The sequence below is a fragment of the Siphateles boraxobius genome, unplaced genomic scaffold (genome assembly GCF_051911475.1).
Source record: "Siphateles boraxobius isolate OS27281-9 unplaced genomic scaffold, OSU_SipBor_1 48, whole genome shotgun sequence".
In the NCBI taxonomy this organism is placed as follows: domain Eukaryota; kingdom Metazoa; phylum Chordata; class Actinopteri; order Cypriniformes; family Leuciscidae; genus Siphateles; species Siphateles boraxobius.
Genome location: NW_027509119.1, coordinates 8,118,607 through 8,144,252, shown reverse-complemented (window position 1 = coordinate 8,144,252; position 25,646 = coordinate 8,118,607). Strand labels below are relative to the sequence as shown.

General features: G+C 38.7%; 1 protein-coding gene and 1 long non-coding RNA gene across 3 annotated transcripts in view; one reads left to right on the top strand and one right to left on the bottom strand.

The window, feature by feature from the left end:
- The window catches only part of LOC143710738 (uncharacterized), a 172,697-nt gene that overhangs the window by 71,688 nt on the left and 75,363 nt on the right, over positions 1-25,646 (bottom strand). The window lies entirely within an intron of this gene.
- phlpp2 (PH domain and leucine rich repeat protein phosphatase 2) overlaps positions 1-25,646 on the top strand; it is an 86,389-nt gene that overhangs the window by 34,695 nt on the left and 26,048 nt on the right. For both annotated transcript variants that reach the window (XM_077201836.1, XM_077201837.1), the window contains exons 4-8: positions 10,286-10,476; positions 12,980-13,105; positions 15,419-15,573; positions 19,000-19,146; positions 22,990-23,220. In XM_077201836.1, coding sequence (XP_077057951.1) covers positions 10,286-10,476; positions 12,980-13,105; positions 15,419-15,573; positions 19,000-19,146; positions 22,990-23,220 — 850 coding nt within the window. The remainder of the gene's footprint in view (positions 1-10,285; positions 10,477-12,979; positions 13,106-15,418; positions 15,574-18,999; positions 19,147-22,989; positions 23,221-25,646) is intronic.

The following is a 25,646-nucleotide window of genomic DNA, read 5'->3' as shown; positions in this document are numbered from 1 at the left end:
AAGTGCGCACAAATACAAAACACTGTGGCAACATAACACTAAAATAATGCAATAATCGTCCATTTAACTAAAGATAACACAAAATCCTAATGTTCATAACTGATAAATATACATAGTTATGTAAATTAAAAACTATCAAATGTGAGCTGTTACACAGAGAATTCTAAATGTCAATTTACGTTTTTCTGTGAAGTGTAAGACTTGACTTGTAGTTTTTCTTTTCCAAAAACTTTACATTGAGCAGTATTTTACTTTAAATTGAAATGTCCCATTTGATCGATTACAGTTTTCCATCGTATAAAACGTATTAACCAATTAACAGGTTTTTAATGTAGTATTTTTGACAGTCTTTTATCATTAATATTATGAATTTTTTTTTTTTTTAAGTGTTGGAGAGAATAAAATGCAGAAATAAATATTATCAACCAATACCGCTAAAATGGCCAAATTCAGCCCAATAACTGATATGGTGGCAATATATGGTGCATCCCTGAAAGCATCACGTATATTGTTACCAAAACTCATTGCAAATATATCATAAATATTCCATATATATATACACACACACCATTTTCTCATAGAGCTTTCATTCTGGATTTGGCCTCTCACGCCCACACAGAAATGCATGGTCCTTCAGCAGAGCTGGAGCTGTCAGTGATCAGACAATGAGCCCTGCCTCACTCAGGCTGTCAGCTCTGTCTGTTGTTCCTCAGCAGCTTTCCAGACAGTATATCCCCTCACTGAGTCTGATCCGCTGACCCTCATCTCAAAAGAGCTCCAACAAAGAGCCATCAGCGAATGGTTAGTCTCTTGAGACACTCTCTGTACTTTTAGCGCTCAGACTGCTCCTCGTGAAGTTATAGGTTATAGAAGGATGTAAGGGAAGAAGAGTCGTGGTCTACCCTTTGTGCTAGTCTGACCGGCAATTAACCTGAAAGCATGGCCCACATCCGAACCGGGTCCTCGTTTTTGATGTGCCCTTCAGAGGAGCTGAAGAGGAGTATGTTATGTAATTAGATGGAGCAAAGCAAGTTTAATGTGACAAAAGCCTGACTAATTCATCATGCTAACTGGAACATCTGGAGCACAGCCTTTTGCGGTGTTCAACTATAGTTTGAGCTGTATTTCTAAGGCATTTCTGCGCAATTTCATTGTTTATTTGTGTGGGTTTTTCTACCATATTAGGTTGTACTCTTTCTCTGTGTATCACAAAATATTACGAAGTAGGGCTGCACGATATATTGTTTTAGCATCGTTATCGCGAATGCACATCCGCGATAGTCACATTGCAGGATGTGCGATGACAAGTATAGAGATCGTAGTTGATCGGTTCCGGTTTGAAACTCAGGTGATCCGCAGATTATTTGCAAAGTTTAACCCTCACATAGTTAAAGTTTATCATTTGCATGTGTTTTTAAGTCCTGTCACGAACACGTGCATGCAAAATCAAGTCAAAATGCCTATCTTGGTGAGTATCCTCGTGAACGCAGTCGGTTATGTGTGGTAAACAATTAGGAAAGAAAACGGATGTGTATCATTATATTGGATCCGTGCAGTCGCCTTAAAGTGACAGCACTAAAAGATCTTTAACAAAGATAAATGGTATTAATTAATGAATTAATGTGAATACGGTGTTATTTTACATTTGATTATTTAATTTATGTACCTGAATACAGTTAGATTTACCTGAAAAACATAAAGCACTGCTTATTCCAGTTACTAATTTCACAAAACAAATGATTTTCTTCTTTAGTCAAAGTTGTTATTGTTAACAAAAGTATTAAAATCGTTTTTGGAAACTGAAATGAATATTACTGAAACTGAAATGTAGAATACTGTGTCACATAAAATTTTTACAAAAGATAGTAGGAAGCACACAGTATATACTGCAAAATGTGTACATTATTCATTAAGCATGGCTAGTTCCTCTAAACAACTTATTACAGGCATTTCCAGCCAAACTCACGCTAGCGCGCGAGTAAGAAGTTGATATGTCGGGCAACTCAAACAAACAGAACAATGTTTTGAAAGCATCACAGTGTCACAGCGTTGACAGTCTTCAGGCAGGTCAACCTACGCATGGTTTACTTACAGCTGTTCTTAAGCTTAGAGTTGGGGTCCAATTTTGAATGAACTCGGACTTGTCACGCACTCGGATGAATTTGTACTCGGACTTGACACGGACTCGGACATTTTAGACTTGGAAAAATGTCCGAGTCCAGTCGAGTCCGGGCACTAGAGGACACAATATTATTCAAAAACGAAACCAAACTACTTGTGTTGTTTCCGCGTTGAGCATTAGCCAATCACAGACATGTATATTAAGCGCATGAACACAGTGGCAAATCAGAGGCATTTTAGAGTCAACATGCGGAGATTTCGCTTAATATGTATGTTCAGAATCAGCACAAGCTTTATCCTTTCGCAAATCCCCTCATAAACAAAGTCTTGACGCGATATAAATGAGAGATTCACTTTGCAGTGTGGACACTTCAGTGTTTATGACGAGAGTTTTAGGGAGAGTGCAGAACGCGGTAAGTAAGTGATGGCTTAAAGGGAGCGCTATTACAATCTAAATAATAGTTTTGTTTTCCGTGCTTCTAGAGGACCAGTGGTTACGTTCACTCTGTAAATTATAAAGAATGATAAATGCATTTAAATGTGGGAGTGAATCCGCTAAATTTTAGTCCTGTGAGTCTTGAATTTGCGATGATTGACATCGTAACCATAGCAACATGAGAATGTGATAACCATAGCAACATTTTGGTGTCTAATAATTTAATGATTTTTGTTACATTTACACTTTAGTCATAAGTTTACATACACCTTTCAAAATCTCCAAAATGGAATTTATTTATTTATTAATAAGAAGGATCATAAAAACATTGTTTCTATTTAGTACTGCACTGAAAAAGCTTTTTCACATAACAGATGTTTAATAGCCTAGTCCACAAGACAAAATACAAACACAAAATACAGGACAAATTACTTGATTGTAAATATCATTACCTGACACACAATATTACAATCAAGTAATTTATCTTGTATTTTGTGTTTGTATCCACAACTGTTTTTTTTGTTTTCTTGTTTTTTTTTGTTTTTTTGTAATGGTTGTTCGTGAGGAAAAATCCTCCAGCTCCTGCATATTCTTTGCCTTTCCAGCATCTTCTGCATATTTGACTCCTTACTAGCAGTGACTATGATTGTGAGATCCATCTTTTCGCACTGGTGACAACTGAGGGACTCATACACAACTATCACAAACCCTGCAAACACTTAGTGATGCTCAAGAAGTCAATTAAGGATGAAACTGGATGTAAATTGTTCTTATTTTGTTGAAAAATTATATTAATTTAGTCCTGCCCTTCAGAGGCTAAAAAATATATTAGGATGTAAAACAAAATAAGAAAACTTTAAACATCACCATTTGCTCAAAAGTTTACCCCTGGCTCTTAATGCATCGTGTTGCATTCTTGAGCATTACCTTGCAGATTCTGAAAGATGTGCAATAGGTAAACGTATGACTTTGACTATACATTGCAATCATGTTGTAAGGTTTAAAATATTAATTTAAGAGCTCAGTGTTGAGACCTTTCGCCGAAATTTGATTGACAGGCGATCTGACCAATCATAATGCAGATACCGCCATTTTTGTCCGACAAACAAACCAAATCAGTTAGTAGGCTAGATTAAAGTCAGTGGACTTGAACTTGAAAAATGGTGTGTATTGATATCTTTTTGCAGTTCTGATTTTCATTCATGTTTAATTTGTGCTATAACTAGAAGAGATTGTCAGTTCATGTGCTACTTGAACTGAGGCCTACACATTAAAGCACCACAAAACACGATTTATTGTTTGAATTTCATAATAATTATAAAAATGTAAAAGATGAGACTTTATTTCATCCCAAAAGTAGCCTGCTCTGTCTTGTATGTTGGCGCATATTCAGTGTCCTCTTTGCTCCGCAATATATTTTTCACTGTGTGAGAACATTTGGAGTGAGAGCAGAACGGCTTGTCGGACGTAGCAACAGTAACTAAGAGGGCCGGGTCTTTGTGAAAGGTCTATTTCAAATCATTTAAATCTTTGTGGACTCGGCTGGACTCGACTCGGACTCGGATGTTAAGGACTCGGACTCAAGTCCGACTCGGCCCTCTTTGGACTCGGACTCGATTGTTAAGGACTTGGACTTGACTCGGACTCTACAAAGGTGGACTCGGACCCAACACTAAAGCATATTAAGCTTGAATAGGAGACAGTATTTTAATATCCAGAATGTTACATTCTCCACCATTAAGAGGAATGAGATTGTGCTATTGATGTTAATTCACTCCGAAATTAACAAGTTGGTCATCTCAGTTTTAAATGTAATGTGATTGGTTAACAACAACTGCATAACTATTGCATGATGTTTTGTTTCTGATGCTCGGAAACATTCTATCACCATCGAGTTGTTCTACAATTACAAGTTATACTGGTTAATGATTGAGCAATCTCATGGCCTGTCTGCATGTAAGATATTACTATCTTTTTCTACTCCATACTTGCTGCTACCCATGGAGAGTGTAACGTTATGTGTGTACGTGTATGACTATGAGCTGACCAATACATGTGACATGGTTTACCGCCAGCCCTATTCACCCCTGTTCCACGTCCCACAGCGAGCTCGCACTTCACACTACATATGGTCTTTATTAGCACATGAATTAATATGTGTGTATGTGTGTGTGATGTTCAGACAGTTGCTCCTTAAGAAGTTCTGTCATGTGCATACACTAGTATGCAAAATTACTTCAGACTAGTGTTGTCACGGTGTCAAAATTTCAGTAGTTGATAGGGTACCACTACCAGTAAAATTTCATGATTCTCCGTACCAATTTCTGTACCATTGCAAAAACTGTTGAATTAAAGGAGAACTCCGGGCAATTTTTAAGTTAATCTTGATCGTCATATCTTTGTGAGTACTGTCTATAGAAAAAAACGAACCGGACTGGTGCTTGCAACACGGAGCTGTTCCCCCAAATGCCCAGGGGCCTCATGTACAATGACTTGCGTTGAATTCATACTAAAACATTGCGTACGGACAAAGCTGTAAATGTGCGTACGCACAAAAAAAATCAGATGTATGAATCTCTGCGTACGAAGGATCCCACGCATATTCTCTTTGTTCATCCCAATTAACGTAAAAATGACCGCACATGCACGAGCACAACGCCCCACCCAGTCTCCTCCCTTAATTAAATACATTTAAATATGGTAATGAGTCCACTTTGGCAAAAGAAAGGAGTAAGAAAATGGCTAAAGCAAGCGGCAAGAAGTGAAACTTTACAGAAAGTGAATCGGAGGTGCTACTATCGGAGGTAGAAACGAGAAAAAAAAAATATTTGGAACTTTGTCCTCCGGAATTAATAACAAAAGGAAAAAATATGAGTGGGAGAGTTTGGCTGATGCCGTCAATGCGGTGGGATCTGAAAGTCGCACTGTAAATGGACTTAAAAATAAATGGTCTGATATAAAGGTGGACATTAAATGGAGAACTGCTGCGCACCGACAAAGTGTGGGCAGAACAGGCAGTGGTAAAGGGGTCGATGAACTTACACCCTTCGAGCAGAGAGTTGCCTCAATTATGGATGACACTTTACTCTCTGGAGTAGTATCTGCTGCTGTGGGAGACTCGGATTTACTACAGGACAGCCACGAAGGTAACCAATATTATCTGCACATTTATTGAATGGAAATGTTTCCGATTCACATATGCAAATTCTTCTTCAGATGGCGCCTTTATAGCAATGTGTGTGCAGTCGATCGCTCCGAAAACATTAGGAAAACCGGCTATCGCTGCAAATTGCGTTTTAATGTTCGGCTGGTCAACTGCATCATATGGGAACCTTATACCTGGTAGACATGCGGATGATCCCGACCCATACCGCTGGCATTGCGCGGCTCAAAGACGACTGGCTTATTCCTGAGCGGTCTGCCAGTTCCCTTTGGAAAGAACCAGTTGCCAGGAAAGCAAGTGTTGTCAGCACCTGCAAGGGAACGGGTATTGCGTGGCTCCTCGCTGTCTCTCTCTTTAGATTCGGACCCAACTCAGCACAGAGCTCTAAGAGGATAGCCCTTGGAAATCTGAAACAGCTGATAAACCAGTCATCATCCTGGGCCAGAAAATCATTGTGGTCCCTAAAAACTCGTTCTCTTCGGATTCTGCCATAGCAATGTCCTCTAATAAGGCCAAAGCTGCCATTGCCATAGACTAAGGGTTGTATCAATTTGCATATGCTTTTATATGTTCTTACTTAATTGCATAATTGATAGAATATTCCCATAAGGCTCGTGTGACAATATATGTAAATTATTTTATAAATTGCAAATTAATAGCAATGCTTCCCACAGGTGGTAGTGCGATAGACTTGTAGAACAATTCGCTGTGTAATGTTTGCAACTTAACTTCATTGCCTATAAGAGTCGCCAACGGACAAAAACTATGAGAAATGTACGTACGCCAGACATGAAATTGGCGTGGAGGAACGCACATTCTCACGTTAATTTCACTGTTAGTACATCCGACCGTGAGCGTGAAAGCTGGCGTAAGCAAAGTTTTTGTGCGTACGCAAGATTGATAGGCTACATGAGGCCCCAGAGCGAGAAGGGTATTCCTGCACAACCGGAGGCTGCAGTTTCAGGACCCTAGTTTTAGGACCGCAGTTTCAGGACCCTAGTTTTCTGTTACAGTGCCACCTATCGAACTGGATCACCGAAAACACTCATCATTTAACCCCTTTCGTGGCAAAGATAACAGACGGCCCCAGGTTATTGTTCAACATTCATTATTCGTTAAAACATCACACTCTTATTTGATCTGGACAAACTGAGAATCATTAGAAATATTTAAAACTCCAGCTTCAGTAGTTGACCACTGTTTATGATAAAACTGGTTTGCAGTGACATTAATTTCTTAATTTATGACAGGAGTGCAAAATTATTAATCTGTAACGTTCGTTATTTTGAATAGAAATCATCGCTCATAAAGCAGTCATTCACGTCTTCTCCGGTTTATTTGTGTTCACATACATACAGCATCCGCCAGGGTTCTTAGTCCAATGGTGCACATATTTGGAGAAATAATGATTTTCATGTTCCACTAAATTATGCGATCTGAAGCTCAAACAGCGAACACATTGAAATATGCCTATGGATCTATCTCTCCTCTTCCTGATTTGCGTCAATTCTCTGCGCTCTCTTATTCGTTATAGAGCTGTCAATCATCTCACGTGGCTGAACGTGACAATAATCCTGCCCTTCTGCATGACGCGCTGTTGTGTACACTTCCTCATTCTGACCTCCGTGATAACAAAGCTAAGACAGATCTCTTCACCTGAAACAAGAAGCTAATAAATGCACGATTTCGAGTATATGTGGTTTGTGTGTGATTTTCGATATTTTCATATGAATAAAGAATGTTTACAGTATTGCTATGCAAGGTGTAGCCATTAGCTGCATATAAAATGCTATATAACATATTTCAACATCTTTTTTTTTTACTTAAAACCATTTTAAACCACGACCGGAATATGATACAAATACTCGATGGTGGTTTAAAGTGAGCTTTAAGTAAAAGTGTAATATTTTAAATTGTGTCATGTAGCTTGATGCTACTTGCTCTAATCCACCTGCTGTAGGAGCTTTTCTATTCCATAATCTTCTTTGTTAATATATATATATATATAATAATTTTTTTTAACAAGACTTAAGATAATAGTTTGACCTTGATACTATGTACAAACTAAACCACCTGGATCCTAGAACTGCGTCCTGAAACCGCTGCCGCCGCTATATCATCCAGTTCGTTAGGTGGCGCTGTCACAAAAAACTAGGGTCCTGAAACCGCGGTCCTAAAACTGGGGTCCTGAAACTGCAGCCTCTGGTTGTGCAGGAACATACTACTGCCCAGAGCTCCAACTCAGCTAAAACGGCAGTTATAGGTGCATATACATAAAGAGTGTCTTTGTGCCACTTAACAGACACAAAATGCAATTAAACTGTCTGTCCAACATGAACAGGGCCCTTACATGTAAATAAGGTGCGTTTAGCAACTTAGCCATTGTTTAAATTCACCTAAAAAGTGTTTTAGACGGCTAGCTGTAGTCTCGCGCTGAAGTCCCGTGAGAACTCAGTTGTAGCCAAAGGTAAATAGCAGTGTGTAGGTGAAGAAGAAATGGTTCGCGTTTGTGCCGTACAAGAATGACTACACAGACACAACACAGCGCCCAAATGGAAAGATAAATAAAGTTTACATTACCTCCACATTAGTTGCACCCGTCTTCGTCCACGGAATCGCTTTTATCTTCAACCGGCCCCGCTTTGTTGCGTCTATGTAGTCATCCTTGTCAAAGTGTTCGCTGCAAATGCGGTAATTTGTAGCGCGTAGTGCTAGTACTTGTATGGGAGTTTGCGCATCAAGTTGAAGTACAACTAGCCACAAATGCAGAATATTGAGGTCATGGAAAGAAGACAAAAATAAGTCCTTGTATTTTCGCATTCTGTTGCCATAATTCGCAACAGCACAAACGCGAACCATTTCTTCTTCACTTGTGAGCAACTCTCCGATCATCATCACTCTTCAGTCTTCACACACTACGCTCCTCCCACCTGCACATTGCTATTTCTTTCTCTCGCGCGCGCGCGATCAGCGCCGTTGTGATACAGCGATTCTCAAGAATTGTTGCAGTTTCGAATCACCAGTACACTGAACCGAAAACTGTTTCTTTCGGACCCGTCATCTGAGAACTGATGATCCCCGCGGGATGAAAGAATTTACGTCATTGCGTAAATGAAGTCATTGCGTGATGACGTAAAAGAACCGGTGAACGAGTTTTTTGAACCGGTTCATTGAAACGAACTGTCCGAAAGAACCGGACTTCTCATCACAACTATTTAGCCTACCTTTGGCTACAACTGAGTTCCCACGGGACTTCAGCGCGAAACTACAGCTAGCCGTCTAAAACACTATAGGTGAATTTAAACAATGGCTAAGTTGCTAAACGCATCTTGTTCACATGTAGGGTCCCTGTTCATGTTGGACAGGCATTTTAATTGCATTTTGTGTCTGTTAAAAGGCACAAAGACACTCAAGACAGGTATGTCCCCATAACTGCCATTTTAGCTGAGTTGGAGCTCTGGGCATTTTCGGGAACAGCTCCGTGTTGCAAGCACCAATCTGGTTCGTTTTTTTTCTATTAGACAGTACTCACAAAGATATAACGATCAAGATTAACTTAAAAATTGCCCTGAGTTCTCCTTTAAGTAGTTTAACAATGGACAGGACAAAATGCAGGGAAAAAATTTAAAGGTAGGGTAGGCAATTTTGGAGAGTCTAGCAATAGCAAGCTAGCTTTGAAAGCATGAGATCCGACCCTCCCTTCAGAGCGTCTCCAAAGCCACACCTCCTTTATAACAGATGCAGAGTCTTTAAAAAGCATTATGAGACGAGAGATACTTAAATAACCTCATGTCTTAAAGCACATAACATTATGATAATAATAAATGTAAACAACGTACAGAGCTCTTACTTGTACTCTTACTTGTGATGTGAATAAAGTTTCAACCAGAATAACAATAAAAATAATAATAAAAATGTCCTACCCTACCTTTTAAGTGGAGTTTTCTGCGGTGTTAAAGGATTAGTTCACCTCAAAATGAAAATTTCCTAATAATTTACTCACCCCAATGCCATCCAAGATATCCATGTCTTTCTTTCCTAAGTGGAAGAGAAATTAAGTTTTTTGAGGAAAACATTTCTGGATTTTTCTTCGAATAATGGACTTCAATGGCAACCACTGTTTTGAAGAAAGACATGGATATCTTGGATGGCATTGGGATGAGTAAATTATTGGGAAATTTTCATTTTGAGGTGAACTAATCCTTTAAGCAGATTCTGACTAACTCACTAACTAACACCTCTGATAGGTAATTGCATTCCCGCGCTCAACAGCCATGATTGTGATTGGCTGCCATTCACAATGCTTGTAAAACACGCTGTACATAGAAATTTTTGAAGCTCAGAGAGCGCTCAAACAAACATCACATCATTGACCCAAAACACAAATCAACCCAGAAAACGCACAGAAAGAATCATGCTGACAACCACACAGATCACCTTTGCATTGTGGCATCGACTTCTGCATGGTAAAATATACCCGTTTAGTTTGATTAGTGCTATCTGTACTGTGAGTGGCAGTGGGTTGATTCCTGTGTGTCTGTGTGTTTGTGTGCGTGTCCGTACAGAGAAACCGGTGAATGCAGACCAGCAGGAGCGGACTCTTCTGAAGGGCGTGTTCAGCGTCAGGAAGGGAAAGACACAGCTCCATAAATGGGCCGAGCGGCAGGTCATCCTGTGCGGGACCTGTCTTATCGTGGCCTCTGTCAAGGACAGCCTGACTGGCAAGATGCACATCCTACCCCTGGTCGGGGGCAAGGTAGGGGTTCACAGACACCCACACACACATCAGGATCCGAGAACAGATAACAGAGAGCAGATGCGTCAACACAGCTGTGAATGAATGAGGATGAGGAGGGAAGGGAGAGAGAGGGACAAATGCCAATCAGACTTTTCTGTCTAGCCTTTGTTAAAGTCGGCGTGAAACAGAAGTTGCAATAGTCTTTTCTTCCCTATTGTGATGTATATCTAGGGTTGGGAAACAAAAATCAATTCCAATTCTGGAAGAATGGTTGGATGGTTCTGGTTTGTTATTGGTGGATCTCATGTGAGTGACAGGTTGTCCCGCCCTCACACCAGTAAACGCATTTCTGTCTACAAATCCTCCTAAATATTACACAATGCACCTTTAAAGGGATAGTTCACCCAAAAATTCTGTCAATAATTACTCACCCTCATGTTAATTCAACCTCGTAAGACTTTCGTTCATCTTTGTGAACACAAACACAAAAGCGCCACGAAGCATGCGCGAGAACTGAGAAGATGACGCAGATGGGTCTCAATGTAATGTTTAAAATGGTTCTAAAGTGTGCATTTCCTGGATGTCCGAATCGTGAGAAACCAACGAGAAAACGTAAAAGTGGCTTACCAATGCCGCAAAATAAGTGTCTTACCTTTCACACTTTCCCATCAAATGATCGTGAGCGCCATCTTCTCAGTTCTCGCGCATGCGTTGTGAACTCACGTCAGAGGCCCACACAGAAGAAAATGAATAGTTGAATAAAGTCGTTATTTTTGGGGTTTTTGCGCACAAAAACGTATTCTCGTCGCTTGATAAACTTAAGGTTGAGCCACAGTATCGACTTGGACTATTTTAATGATGTTTTTATTGACTTTTCGGGACCGGCAGAATGAAATTGCCTAGAAGCCTATGAAGGAGTGATCTAGCTCTCAGATTTCATCAAAAATATCTTAATTTGTGTTCCGAAGATGAACGAAGGTCTTAAGGGGTTGGAACAATATGAGAGTGAGTTAATTTCTGACAGAATTTTCATTTTTGGGTGAACTAACCCTTTAAGTCTACTTAAGAGTGCACTTTCATCACTGTTTCTTAACTCAAATTTTTTTTTTTTTAAATAGTTTCACTTTCAGTTTTACTTCAAAGTACATTTTAAATCGTTGTTTTAATAATCCATCATGCTTAAAAGAAGTACTAAACTAAACCACATGTAAAGTAATTGATTATAATTTGAACTGTAGTTTGATATTACATTTACAGTTAATTTATTTTAAGGGTGTGTTCACACTTGGCAGGTTTGGGTCAATTAAAACGAACTCTGTTGCGATTGCTCTATTAGTGCGGTTAAGTGTGAACGCTGTCATCCGAACCCTGTTGCGCAGCAAACAAGCGGGCCGAGACCACTGAAAAGATGAACTCTGGTGCGGTTCGACTGAAATATGAACGCAACACGGACCATAGACATATAAATGAAACACAAACAGGACATGATGTCACAAGGACAGAATGCTCAAGCACACCTGGTTTTGCTGGTCATAGTCGTGATGTTGCCCATCACAGTACAGGCATCAGACCCGCTACTCCTCGCAGCAGATCTTCATTTGTGTGTGTGTGACGGAGGGATTCCTGCCGCTGTTTTGACTCCTTTACACATTTAATGAGATCTCATCTGGTCAAAATTCCATCATATGTAGGCATTCAGCACCAAACACAGCGTTGTTTTGGACGTTTAGTAGGTTCCGTTGCAAAATATATGTAATAAAAGCGGCAGCCGACCAATCAGGTTGTGAACATATCCCTGCTTTAGGTCGGGGTTAAAATGGTAACGTGAACACTAAGCGGACCAGGACTAAATGTATTTTGTAGTTTTTTGGTTCGGACCTAACGAACCGAGTGAACCGAACTACAAATGTACACCCTTAATGTACTAAATTGCAACTTCATAATTACTTACATATTCAAATACGTGACATAGGACTACAAGTTTCAATACAAATTACATCAAAGTATATTTTAGTTTGCCATAAATGTTTGTCAATACATTCAGCAGTAGGCCTACACTTTAACCATATTTAAAAGACAATTATGAAATTAGATGATGCTTAAGTCCTACTTAAGTGGTGACAAAACCTTCAACTAATTGCATTTAATATAAATTTAAACTATAAAACATTTGAAACTTTGCACTTAAACATTGAGTTCACACTTAAAGGTATAGTTCACCCAAAAATTTGAATTCTGTCATCATTTACTCACCCTCATGTTGTTAAAAAACCTGTATTAGTTTATTTCTTCTGTTGAACACAAAAGAAGATATTTTAAAGAATGTTGGTGACTAGACAGTTGACGGCGCCCTTTGACTTCCATAGTTGGACAAAAAAAACAAAAACTAAGGAGGTTGATCGAGGGAGTGCTGGATTTACTTATAGGTTAACCTTTTGCCAAGGTTCATACGTGTTTTTTTTTTCAAAGCACACAGTGTCTTCATTACCAACAGAGTTGACATGCTCGTTTCTTGGCTCAGGTGGAAGAGGTGAAGAGGAGACAGCACTGTCTGATGTTCAGCTCCGCCGGCCCGCAGGCCCAGACCTACTACGTTAACTTCGACACACTGGCCGACTACCAGCGCTGGCATCGGCAGGCTTCTAAAGTGAGTGATGTACTTTATCTAATCTAGACATGCATTAAGATTTCATTAGGAAACCCACAGTGATTCAACAGCGGATCAGAGTTTTCTCTTCTATCGCTTTTCCAATAAATCCCCCTCACAGATTGTACGTGTTTGTATTTTGGGTACGGAGGGACGCACCGTACCGACCGCCTGCAGTGAACAGCTGAAACAGCTGTCTTGTGTTTTAAACACACACGTTTATTGTCACGAACTTGTTTGTTTTCTTTGTGTTTCTTTTTTGTTCGGCTTCCCTGTGTTCTGTTAGTCCTCATTTGTCTTAATCACCCAATTAATTGGCATTCCAAACTCTGGCTGCGTCTCTGGAGTCTAATGAGGTCTGACCATCTCTGGAGATCACAGCTGACTCCCCTACACCAGAAACTTCCTGAATTATGCAAAGCACGCTCTCAACGATTGTGTGTGAGGGTGATCCTGAGGTAACAGGCTGTTTGAGGTGGCATGATAGATGAGAAACCGAGTGTGTGTGTGTGCTTAATGTGCATCACTACAGCCGCTCTGCTGTGAGGTCTGACTGGCTCAGTAATAAAAGAGCCTTTCAATACAGTCCCAATCATTGTTGACTAAAGCTAAATTTCCTAACAGTCATTTTCATCAATTCAAATAAAGCTGAAATAAAATACTAATATTAGATGGAAAATGTTGCCTTGCCAATTAACTGAAATAAAGTTGAAGTTTAGGCTTAAGTTTTCTTTTTACAATTATTGAATTGTAAAAAAAAGCAATATATATATATATATATATATATATATATATATATATATATATATATATATATATATATATATATATATATATATATATATATAAAGCTAATTCATAAATAATACTTAAATAGCACCAGGCATATAGGGGTCAGTGCAATACAAAATAATATTTTCAAATCATGTGCAAGTGTCAAGTGGTGTGACTATTAAGTAAAACAGCAATAACAAATTTTCCTTACACCTTGAATATATTTCTGAAAAGTATTTTGTTTTCTTCAAATATCATTTAAATTGTAGAATTTTTGTGGTAATATTCGTAAAATTTTAAAGCAATAATGCGTTGAAGATTCATAATATATGCACAAAATTAATTACCACATTTATTTGTGGTAACATCAGTAATATTTTAAACTATAAATGCTTTACTATGAATTTTTTTTTTTTTAGTTGTAATAATAATAAAAATTACGCCAAACTATATCTGTTTCACATGCTACTGTCTTTTTCAGCTTCTTATTGACTCCTTTTTTTTTTTCTTTTGACTAAATGCCTGGCAACTAATTTTAGTTTAGAAATTGAAAACATGTTCATCATAAGACCTGTATTCTGATAAATGAATGAATGAATGAAATCTAAATGAATCTGGTAAATGTCTGTATGAATTGCATTTTATTAATATGTTTAAAATGAATGAATAGATGTAGACACGAAAATCTGGGCATGATGTCATCGACCCTTAAAATTAGTCCGTCCCACGGACTCCATTCATGTGAATGAACCAGCACGCTCAGATTCTGTTCCAGTGATGTAATGACACTGTGCTTCATTTCACTGATCTGAGTTTGGCTCATGCGGCAGTGCCTGAATGATGTCACCACTGAGCTCTTCAGCCGTTCTCAAGCAGTTCTCAAGTGTTTTTGCACTTTTAAAATCTGATTAAATAAGCCATGTCTTAACATGAATGATAAAACAAGTTATAAAGTAATTGCTATATAGATTGGCGACTGTAAACAGCCTACATTTAGGAAAATAAAATATTTCTTGACACAATTTTTTTTGTAATTCTATGAAATAAAAGTCAAAAATATCCTAAAAGAAAGGTATTTCTCTGTGTGTGTGTGTGTGTGTGTGTGTGTGTGTGTGTGTGTGTGTGTGTGTGTGTGTGTGTGTGTGTGTGTGTGTGTGTGTGTGTGTGTGTGTGCGCGTGTGTGCGTGTGCGTGTGTGTGTGTGTGTGTGTAAAAAATAGTTCTCACTATAACATCTCAGCTTATTTAAAACATGGTTATTATTTTTATTAAATTGTCATTTTTTTAATTTACTGGTTATATTAATTTCTATTAATATATTCTATTAATTCTATTGGTTGTCTTTTATCATTGTTCCACCATTTCATTCAAGAATGTGCCATTCTAGCCAAAGGCCTTGCAAATACACTTATTTTCCTCAGGTTTTATGTCATGCCTAACCTTATTTTGATATCACCATTATAAGATCATTGGATTTGTATAGGCTCCAGCAGAATGCTGATCATGTTGATGAGGTGTGTGTTTTCACGTTGTCATGTAGGTGGTGTCTCAGACTATAAGTCTGGTGGATTTATCCTGCTACAGTCTGGAGGAAGTCCCCGAGTATCTCTTCTACTGCCAGGACGTCACACACCTCAACCTACGGCACAACTTCGTGAGGCTGGACGGCCCTGGAGGACTAATCAACTTCAACAGGTGAATTTACAGGATTTAGTACAAAGCTATCATTTCTGTTTTCCTGCCAGGTGTACTTCAGAAAAATACCTTTCTTCAATGCTCTTTACATAATTACAAACTTGTGCATACATTTAGGCTGTTGTTTCCGTTGGGATGCAGTCTCTTGTTGCGCTGTAATGCACACGGAGAAGAGATATTTATTCTGTACATGCACTTATGTCAATGACAACCGCTTCTGTGCAATTACAAGCAATAAGAGCATCCCGAAATGGGAACTTACAGAGGGGATGATGCTATTGCACGTTAATTATTAACTATGATTAGTTGTGTTTAAATCGGTACGGTTATCATTAGATGGGCCATGTATATTTCCGCATGCAAAAAAGATTCTGGTCATATTTCACCCCAAAATCAAGAGAAATTATTTTAGGGATATTTTTGTGAATTTTTTTTATATAGTTTATTAAACCTTTCAACAATATTTTTTTTAAATTTGCATATGTGTACCTCAAGATTATTCAGATACCCAAACTGGGCAAAAATATGCAATTTGGTGCTGATATTTATATGGCCAAAAAATAAGATGAAATTTTGATAAACTTTAATATATGCATTTTATGTCAGTAGTTTGTTTTATTGTTATAAAGCTTTACAAATATCAGTTGTCCCTTTTATATCTGTCTGAAGATAATATTTAAATGCTTATAGTTTATGATCAAGGCTCTGTAGTTATGTAGTTACCATATAATGCAGTACAATACAAGGGGTGAACAAATAAACGTTGATGTATCATATTTGATACTCATACTTTAAATGGTTTTTCAAAAAAAATATGTATAATCAAGTCATTTAAAGTTTCTTCAGTCCATTAAGTGTTTATCTTGAAATATTACAGTAACACATTGCAATAAGGTTTCATTATTTAACATTAGTTCACTCTTAAAGTCCCCCTGTGGTGAAAATCAAGCTTTTAATGTTGTTTATATATCTATGTATTAAGGTTGACATGAAATAAGAATGAATACTTCTATCCAATTTTCATTTCAACATTTGCTACATTATTAAAATCAAAATGTGTTTGTTAACATTAGTTAATGCACTCTGAATGACCATGAACAAACAACATAAAAACAGTACAGATTTCACACCAAAAATTAGGGCTTCAACTTGCTAAAAAAGTTTAAACTACTGATCAGACAACTGAAGGCATGTAGCAGATTGCGTACAACAGGTTTTGATCATGTTGATAATTTAGAAAGCCTTAAAAATTTTGTATCAAATATGATACAGTAGGTTTTATGAGGTTAAGCTTCTTATTTCTTGCTGGTTTTGAATATATATTAACCCAGACATTTTTGCCTCTTGTAAGAAGCTTCTCTGCCATGTTACTACTTTCACAGAGAGCTTTCACACATGCTTGCTCTATTATGCCTCTCCTTTCTGGTCTCTCTCTCTCTCTCTCTCTCTCTCTCTCTCTCTCTCTCTCTCTCTCTCTCTCTCTCTCTCTCTTCCCCCCCCCCCTCTCTCTCTTTCTGCTCATCTCAGCTGTGACATATATTTAGTAACTGTGGGTGGTGCAGGATGCGTAGGATGATGGTGGTGGTGGGGTGGTGTGTGTGTGTGTGTGTGTGAGAGAGAGAGGCCAGAGCTCAGCGTATGTTCTGATTCAGGGTGCCACCTTCACGGCTGTGTCATTGCTTTACCTCCCAATCACATCAGTCATTGACAGGCTCATTCTTAACATGCACATCGGACCACATATAGCCACAGCCTCTGATATTTAGGTTTCGTGCTGTAGACATTTTTGTGTCGCTGCAAGATGCCTCGCTCAGGGGTGTTTGTCGTGTCAGTCGGTTGCTCTGGGCTGGATGAGCACTCTTTGGCAGTCATTCGTCCATGAAGAGCCCCGTCTGACAGCGTCATATGCCTGTGGTAACAAGAATACAAAGGCCATTGAGCCAGTTAAAGGAAACAGGGGTGTGTGAAATTGGACAGGAGAGACAAGGAAGACCATGCAATGATGTCATTTAGTTTGAAGCGATATGATATCATACTACTTTATTAATTCTCAAGGTGGAAATTAAGTTATTATAGCAGCAAAAAAAAAAAAAAACATACACACACACCGCACGCACGTCAATAAAACAATGTTGGAAAGATACTTTGGGAGTAAAAGTCATTTATACAGCGAGTGGTTATTTTATTAGTTAGTACAAATTTTTTTGAAGAGAAATTAATATTTTTATTCAGCAAGGACAAAATGAATTGACCAAGTTTATAATGTGACAAGAATATTTATTTTTCCAATAAATGCTGTTCTTTTCAACTTTCTATTCATCAAAGAATCCTGTAAAATGATTCATGTTTTCCACAAAAATATTAAGCAGCACAACCGTTTTCAACATTGATAATAAAAAAAGAAATGGGAAGTTTGTAAGATTTTGTTTTTGAAAGCAGTCTCTTATGCTTACCAAGTTTTAAAGAAATACAGTAAAAACAGCAATATTGTGAAATATTATTACAATTTAAAATAACGGTTTTCTATTTTAATATTAAAATGTCATTTATTCTTATGATGCAAAGGATCATTACTCCGGTCTTCAGTGTTACATGATCCTTCAGAAATCATTATAATATATTGATGCTCAAGAAATATTTCTTATTATTATAATCAATATTTAAAACAGTCATGCTGCCTAATATTTTTTGTGGAAATTGTGATGTACTTTTTCTTTAGGATTCTTTAATAAAAGTTTATTTCATTTATTTGAAATAAAAATATTTTGTAACATTGTGAATTTAAAGTGTCCTTGCTGAATAAAATTATTAATTTCTGATTCTTTTTAACTGACATTTTTCTGACATCTAACTGACATTTTTTTGACTTGAACATGTAATGAGTAATGATTAATTTTATATGGCAGATTACTTATTTTGATTTGTAATATTTACAGGAGGTGTTTGATGATTTTTCTTGTCCTTTTGTCTTTTGACATGCCCGCAAAATTCACTGAAAGTCTCCCCATGGGATAATAAAGATGACTACTAAATTGGTCTCCTAGATTAGACATATTGTCTACATTTGGATCTAAACTGTCGGACATCTCCATTGCACATGTCTCTTTACTTCATTTGTCTCCAGGGATCTCCTTTATAGAAATTTACCATAGGAACAATAGTTTCTGCTCAAACACCACATTTGAGAATTCACTGATTGACACCTCGTATGGTTATGTGTTGGCTGTATGGTTACAATGGTGATTTTTAACAGTTGCTGGCCTTATATAGAGTTATAGAGTAACAGTTTGGCTGGCTTCTTCTAAAGACTTGCTCTCTAAATGCATTTGTTGTAAGTCCATTATGCATAAGTGTTTCTAATGTCTAATGAGAGTCATATCATCAGGAAATAACCTTGTCCATTAAGAGCACTGAATATTTCTGCAGATTTGCCCAGCTGAAGAGCCTGAACCTTTCTCACAATGGCCTGGGCGTATTCCCGGAGTCGGTGTGTGAGATCCTGACACTGACAGAGCTCTATCTGTCCTGCAATGGCCTCAGTGCGATCCCGGCCCACATCGACAACCTTCAGAGGTCAGCGCACATTACACGACTTTACCGTGCACAACACACCATCTGCGGCTGCTCTTTTGGGCAGATTTTAACCTGCAAATAATTTGCTATTTTTGTAGCTGATCTAAAAGTGAAAATATGTGCTTGTTTAGTTACATTGCTGAAGTCACTGATCCTTTTTGTTATTGCCTAAATGGCCTCTCTTTTTGTAATCAGCTTAACTTTTGTAAGTGCACAAATGTGCCAGGTAGGTCATTTGAAAAACATTGCACAACATAATGAGTGTGATTATGGGTTATAATCTAAATAATCGTTTGATTTGCATGATTGCATTTAAATTATTTAGTGCTTTATAGCACCACTGCTCCTGCTATTACAGTCAGTGTGGTACCAAAGAGCCTGTCAAGCGAAGTTCTTTTTCCCCCTCAAAATGAGCCAGTAAAATGCATGAAGTTCAGCCGTGCATATTACGCTACCAGATTAAATCAAGCATAAAAATCAGCCTAGTTTTACTGCTCTCTGCTCTTCTTATATGAGGTGCTCTGAGCATGCAGGAAGCCTGCAGTGAAATCTTACTGGATAGTGCTGACCATATCTGTCAATATTAGTGTCCTTAAAATGATCAGCATCAGGCTATATTATATTATATTAACAAGTTGCTGTGGTGAATGGTTGAAGTGTACGGCGACAGGAATACGATAACAACAGTCTTTTAATATAACACTTAGGAAAACTCAGGAGAATCAGAATACACAGCCACTTGTATAAACGAGAACGGACAAAGGAACAGACAGAAACTCAGGGTATAAATGCGAAAAAGGGAAGTAATCAGGACACAGTTGAACAGAATAACTAATCAATCAGTTACTGAGACTGAGGCCCAGTCCCAATTCGCCTACTTATACTATGACCTAAAAGTATGTACTTTTTTGTGAGAGAGTAGGCAAAAGAGTAGGCAAGCTTTGGGACATACTATCACGTCATCTTTAACGGACAGATCTGTTGCGTGTCACCGTAAACTGCCCTGTCAATCATCTTGTCACAGTTAAAATCCTCCATTCAATCTAATTTGATTTCCTACCATTTCGGAGAGCACGTTCATCTGCCAGTTGTGGGTCTTTCATGCGGAGACTCTCCTCATGTGTTTGCAATTTGAATATAATGATGCATTAAAAAGGTAATGGCTGAACATATCTTTACAAAAGTTCACAATGCTGCTGCAGATGCAATATAATGAGGACAACGTTGAGTAAATAAATTTTCGTCAGGTTCAGAGGTCTTCAATCCTGCTCCTGGAGGGCCGCTGTCCTGCAGAGTTTAGTTCCAACCCTAATCAAACACACCTGAATCAGCTCATCAAGCTCTTCAGGATCGCTTGAATATACAAAGGCAGGTGTGCTGAAGCAGGTTGGAACTAAACTCTGCAGGACAGTGGCCCTCCAGGAGCAGGATTGAAGACCTCTAGGTTAGATACTGAAAATTAATCACTCAAACACCTTTATCTAAACCTCTCTACATAACTGCTGGACTCGCGCGTCCTCCATGTCTGTAGTTTTTTAACACTTTTCACTCGTGTTTGTAGTTCTAACCGAATCCTCGTCCAACACGCGATGGGTTGTAGGAAATATTAGCCGTTACAGTCTGCATCAATCTGCACTTCGGATTTTGACCGGAAATAGTAGACCATCCGGGTATCTTTGGAACACTCGTTTCAACATACTACGATTTGGGACGTACTAATTCTATTTTCGAATACTATTTAGGACGGATAGTATGCAAATTGGGACTGGGCCTGAGAACTCAAACAGGCAGGCAAACAGGGAAATAATCAACAGAAACTGAACATGAATGTGACAACGCCCCCTTATGGAGAGGCGTGTCCTCGCGGCGTAGGGTCCAACTGAGGAAGGAGGGCGGGAGTTCTCGAGGAGGATAAGGAGCAGGCGAAGGGCTGGCCAATGATGGAGATACAGGCAGAAACAGCCACAGGCGGTGGGAGGAGCAAAGGAGGAACCAGGATCAGGACGCAGGCCAACGTGAGCCCAGAGCTCAGCCTGGAGAAGTCAAAGGAGGGTCGAGCCATGACCCCATAGGGACGATGGATGATAACGAAGCCAATGGTGGAGGAGCCCAACGTGCAGATCAATGGCAGATGGTCCAGAGCAAGATCGCAGGCCGTTATGGAGCAGCAGTAATGATCCCCTGAGGGGTAGCCAGGGTACTGGAGGACTGAGGCGGCGACAGGGCGACTAAGGGCCGAGGAGGAACCAGCGGTAGGGTGGAGCCAGACGGAGCCGTAGGGGAGGAGAGACGGAGCATAGCGGATGACTTGTAAGTCCTTGGCGTTGTTGCGGCGACATCCGACCAAGGTGGAGCCAGAGGATCGAGGGAACCCGGTGGAGCCAAAAGGTCGATAATCCCTGGTGGAGCTGAGGAAGGGTGGAGCGGAGGAGCCTGGACGACAGGATGAGGTAGAAAGACAGGAACAACGTCTGGAGGCGGAGCCAGGGGATCCACACATTCAGGTGGCACTTGTAAACGGCTATCCTGAGTTGGATCCACACCACAGAGAGGAGGTAGTGGAGAGGCCGAGGGGCTGACGGGGGACATCGGAAACTAATCAGAGGGGCAGGCTGAGGTCTGAACAGGAGGCGGGAGAGGAAGGCTGGGAGGGCATACTGGAAGCACAGGAGAATTATAGAGGACGGACAACGTTGCCGGAACTCGCACCTGGTCAGACGCGTTTTGAGGCTCAGGAGTGATGGCTCTTGGATCGCGGCAGGGTGATGGCTGGTTAGGCTCTGGGTCGCTGGCTTTAAGGGGAAGTCCTACGTGCTGGAGTATCCAGCCCAAATACTCCATCAAATTCCTCGTTTCGGGGAGGTGGAGGAGGTTTACCGCTGGTAAGTCCATTTTGATTAAATATACTCAATATGAGGGTCCGTCCTTCTGTAACGGGTAGCTGTGGCCCCTTGAATAAACGAGAACGGACAAAGGAACAGACAGAAACTCAGGACACAGCTGAACAGAATAACTAATCAATCAGTAACTTAGGAGACTAATGAGAACTCAAACATGCAGGCGAATGGGGAAATAACTAACGGCTGTGACTGTACTGAAGCGCATAAAACAAAAATACAAAAACAAAAATAATCTTTAATAAATCCGAACTGGGAATACACAGGAGATTGTAGGAGAATTAAATTGACACAACCACGTTAAACTGACGGAACAATGAACAGACAGAACTCAGGGTTTAAATAAATAAAAAACAGGGAAGCTAACTAGGAACTCAGAGGGAAGAAAAAAATAAAACAGAACATATACGTTACATTACATTCTATTACATCATATTATATTATATCATATAATCATTCATATATGTTCATTTATTAAAGCAACATTATATGAGAGGCCATGCATTCTTACATATAAATATAATGCATTCTGGTAATTTTACCATAGTTAAGGGGGAGATGTTTTTAGGCATAGAAATATAAACAAAAAAGACACCAGTGTTCAATAAACAATTACATTTATTAATAATAGCATATATGCACATAAGAAATATGGTTATAATATATTATACCTGTAAGTAGTATTGTAGTGCAAAAGGTTGCAAGAATAAAGAAATTAAAAAGATGGTAGAGCCATCCATGTAATAAAAAGAAGTTGTTGATTTTTTTTTATGTGTAAATCTTTATTTACTAATAGACTATTTACTATTAAACCCCCACAGCTATAAATATTAAGAAACACACCGTATTGACAAACCAGCATTTTTAATAATAACCACTTTATCATCTCCCATATCTTAAAATCGTGTCTGTTTGGCTGTGAATTCATAGACCATTATCTCTTCAGCTTACAGACACTGTGTTTGGATGGGAATCGCTTGGATTCTCTTCCAGAGGAGCTGGGCAGCCTCGTGCAGCTCTGCAGCTTGGGACTTTCCTTCAACGGTTTTCCTCACATCCCCGTCGTGGTGGAGCGGCTCTGTGCCCTGGACAAGCTGGCGATGGCTGGGAACAGGGTGGAGACTCTGAATCTGTGCAGTCTGCTACGAATGACTCACATTAAGAGTATTGATTTACGGTGAGCTATTCGAAACCTCTTCCTCTTTCTCTCTCTCTATCTATCTTAGTGCGTCATACCGTCGGGCTCCTTCTCTCTCTCTTCTGTCTGTCACCTGTCAGTATGTTATTACTCTCAGCTCAGACTTTATGCATAATGCAGGATCAATATACAATAGTAATGTAATAAGATCACGTATCAAATAAATCACAGAGTTGACAGCAGCACAGCTCTATTTGTTCTAACAGGTGGCCCTGTCGCTAGTCTCACGCAGCCAGACTTCAGCATTCAAATCTGGCCCTCTTTGTAGATTATTCTAAAAAAAATATATATATATTTTTTGAAAATGCCCATCTGTCTGACACATAAAGCATCAAGACACGGTTTGCTGTTTTTGTATCAGTCCACAACAATAGATAATAGGTGCTAAAAAAAATAATAATATTGACCTGGCATTCTCCACTGATAACGAAATGTGGAAATTAGAGTTTCTGCTTTTACACTACAGTTGAAAAGTTTGGGGTTCAGGAAGATTTTTTTCATATATTAAATTAAGCTTATTAAAATAATGATGCATTAAATTGATCAAAAGTGACAGTAAAGATTTATAATTTTATTTTTAAAAAATCTATTTCAAATAAACGCTATTCTTTCGAACGTTCTATTCATTAAAGAATCCAAAATAAATTATTAAGAATATTAAATATTAAGTAGCACAGCTGTGTTCAACATTTATAACAATATGAAATGTTTCTTGAGCAGCAAATCAGCATATTAAAATGATTTCTGAAGTTTCATGTGACACTGAAGACTGGAGTAATGATGCTGAAATTTGTAAAATATATTTAAAATATATTTGAACACAATCATTTTAAACTGCAATAATATTTCATATTAATATTACTTGTTATTGTATTTGTGAACAAATAAATGCCTCGATGAGCATAAGAGACGTTTGAACAGTAGTGCAAGTTCTTCCAACAAAAAAGATTTGATGTCACTAATCTGGAAAACTGACAAATCTAGTGATTTATTTTATCTTATTTTATCTTCAAAAGCGTTATTGTGTCAACTCTTGTAAACATAACTTATCATAACATAAATCATAATCTGTGTGACTTTGCTTCCAATTTCATTAAGGGCTGGAAATGTTGATTTTGGTCTGCGTTTGCTATTTTTGAGTGCAAAATGCATCAGACGGTTAGTAAACCGATCGTGGAAAGAACGTCTGAGGTTTAGACGGCACTGTCGCTAACATAAGTCACATTTGCTCTTCTCATAAAGTCATTTTTAAACAGCCTGTGGTTTTGATCACAGCTCACAGTCTGTGACTCACCTGAGTGAAACAGACTGAGGTTTTGTGGATTTCTGGGTCCTGACTGCACCAGCTGTGGATTAGAAATCCAGCCAGGCTCATAACACAGAGCTGAGGTGTGGTGGGAACTCACGCGGGGTCTGAAACGAGAAAGAGGGAGGCGTCTGTCACCTGAACAAGCTCAGACTTTTTATGCTGGATTATCCCACTGCACTTGACACAGGTCACCACTCAGATTCCTCACATATTCGCCGATCCCACGGGCAGAAAGTGTGCAAACAGCAGATGTGAGTGGGAATTTGAGTTCATGGGGGGCTGCGAGAAACAGAAAGGTTTAATGCCCTTATTATTTATATGTGATAGTCATTAGCGTACTGTGTGGCGTCTCCCATAACGGGTAGCCGTTTGGTTAAAGTCCCCATGAAATATTTTTTTTAGGGCTTTTAATTCACATTTAGAAGATATAAGCATTCAAAACCTACATTCTCATGCTTCCACCAATATGGATCAATTATTTTGATGACATCATCAGATTTTCAATCCAATCAAATGCTCTCTAGAATCTGAAGCGTCCCGCCCCCTACATTATAAATCGAGATTTTGTAGCTGCGGCTGAAATTGGTCACATGTACTGTTTTCTACACTTAGTGCACTATATAGGGGATAGGGAACGATTCAGACAGTTTAAATATGCTTGCTCACCAAGAATGAAGTCTGGATTCATGTTATAGTCCAGTCATTTTATGAAACAAGGTAGAACAAATTGCAACAGAAGCAAACTCACCTGATTTTGTATCCTCAATATGTCCTGAGTAAGGGGGAAAAAAAGCCCAGAAGAATCCTATTAGGGGAAAGTTTCGAAAAAGACCCAAATATAGCCTATTCATACGCATATTCATTCTTTTTGTCACTTGAATAGGGTAAAGATGTTAACCTTTAGATATCACCATGAAAATCACTGAGTTGATTACTTGCGTCAAGACAAACAAAAAATGTATTACAAGTTTTTTGAAATTGTTTGTTAACATGGACAAACGGTGCATAATCTAATTTCGTATGTGCTAATTTGCATAAATATCACAACAGATCTAAACATTGGGTATAGCAGGTGAAAATGTCTTGTTGAATCTTG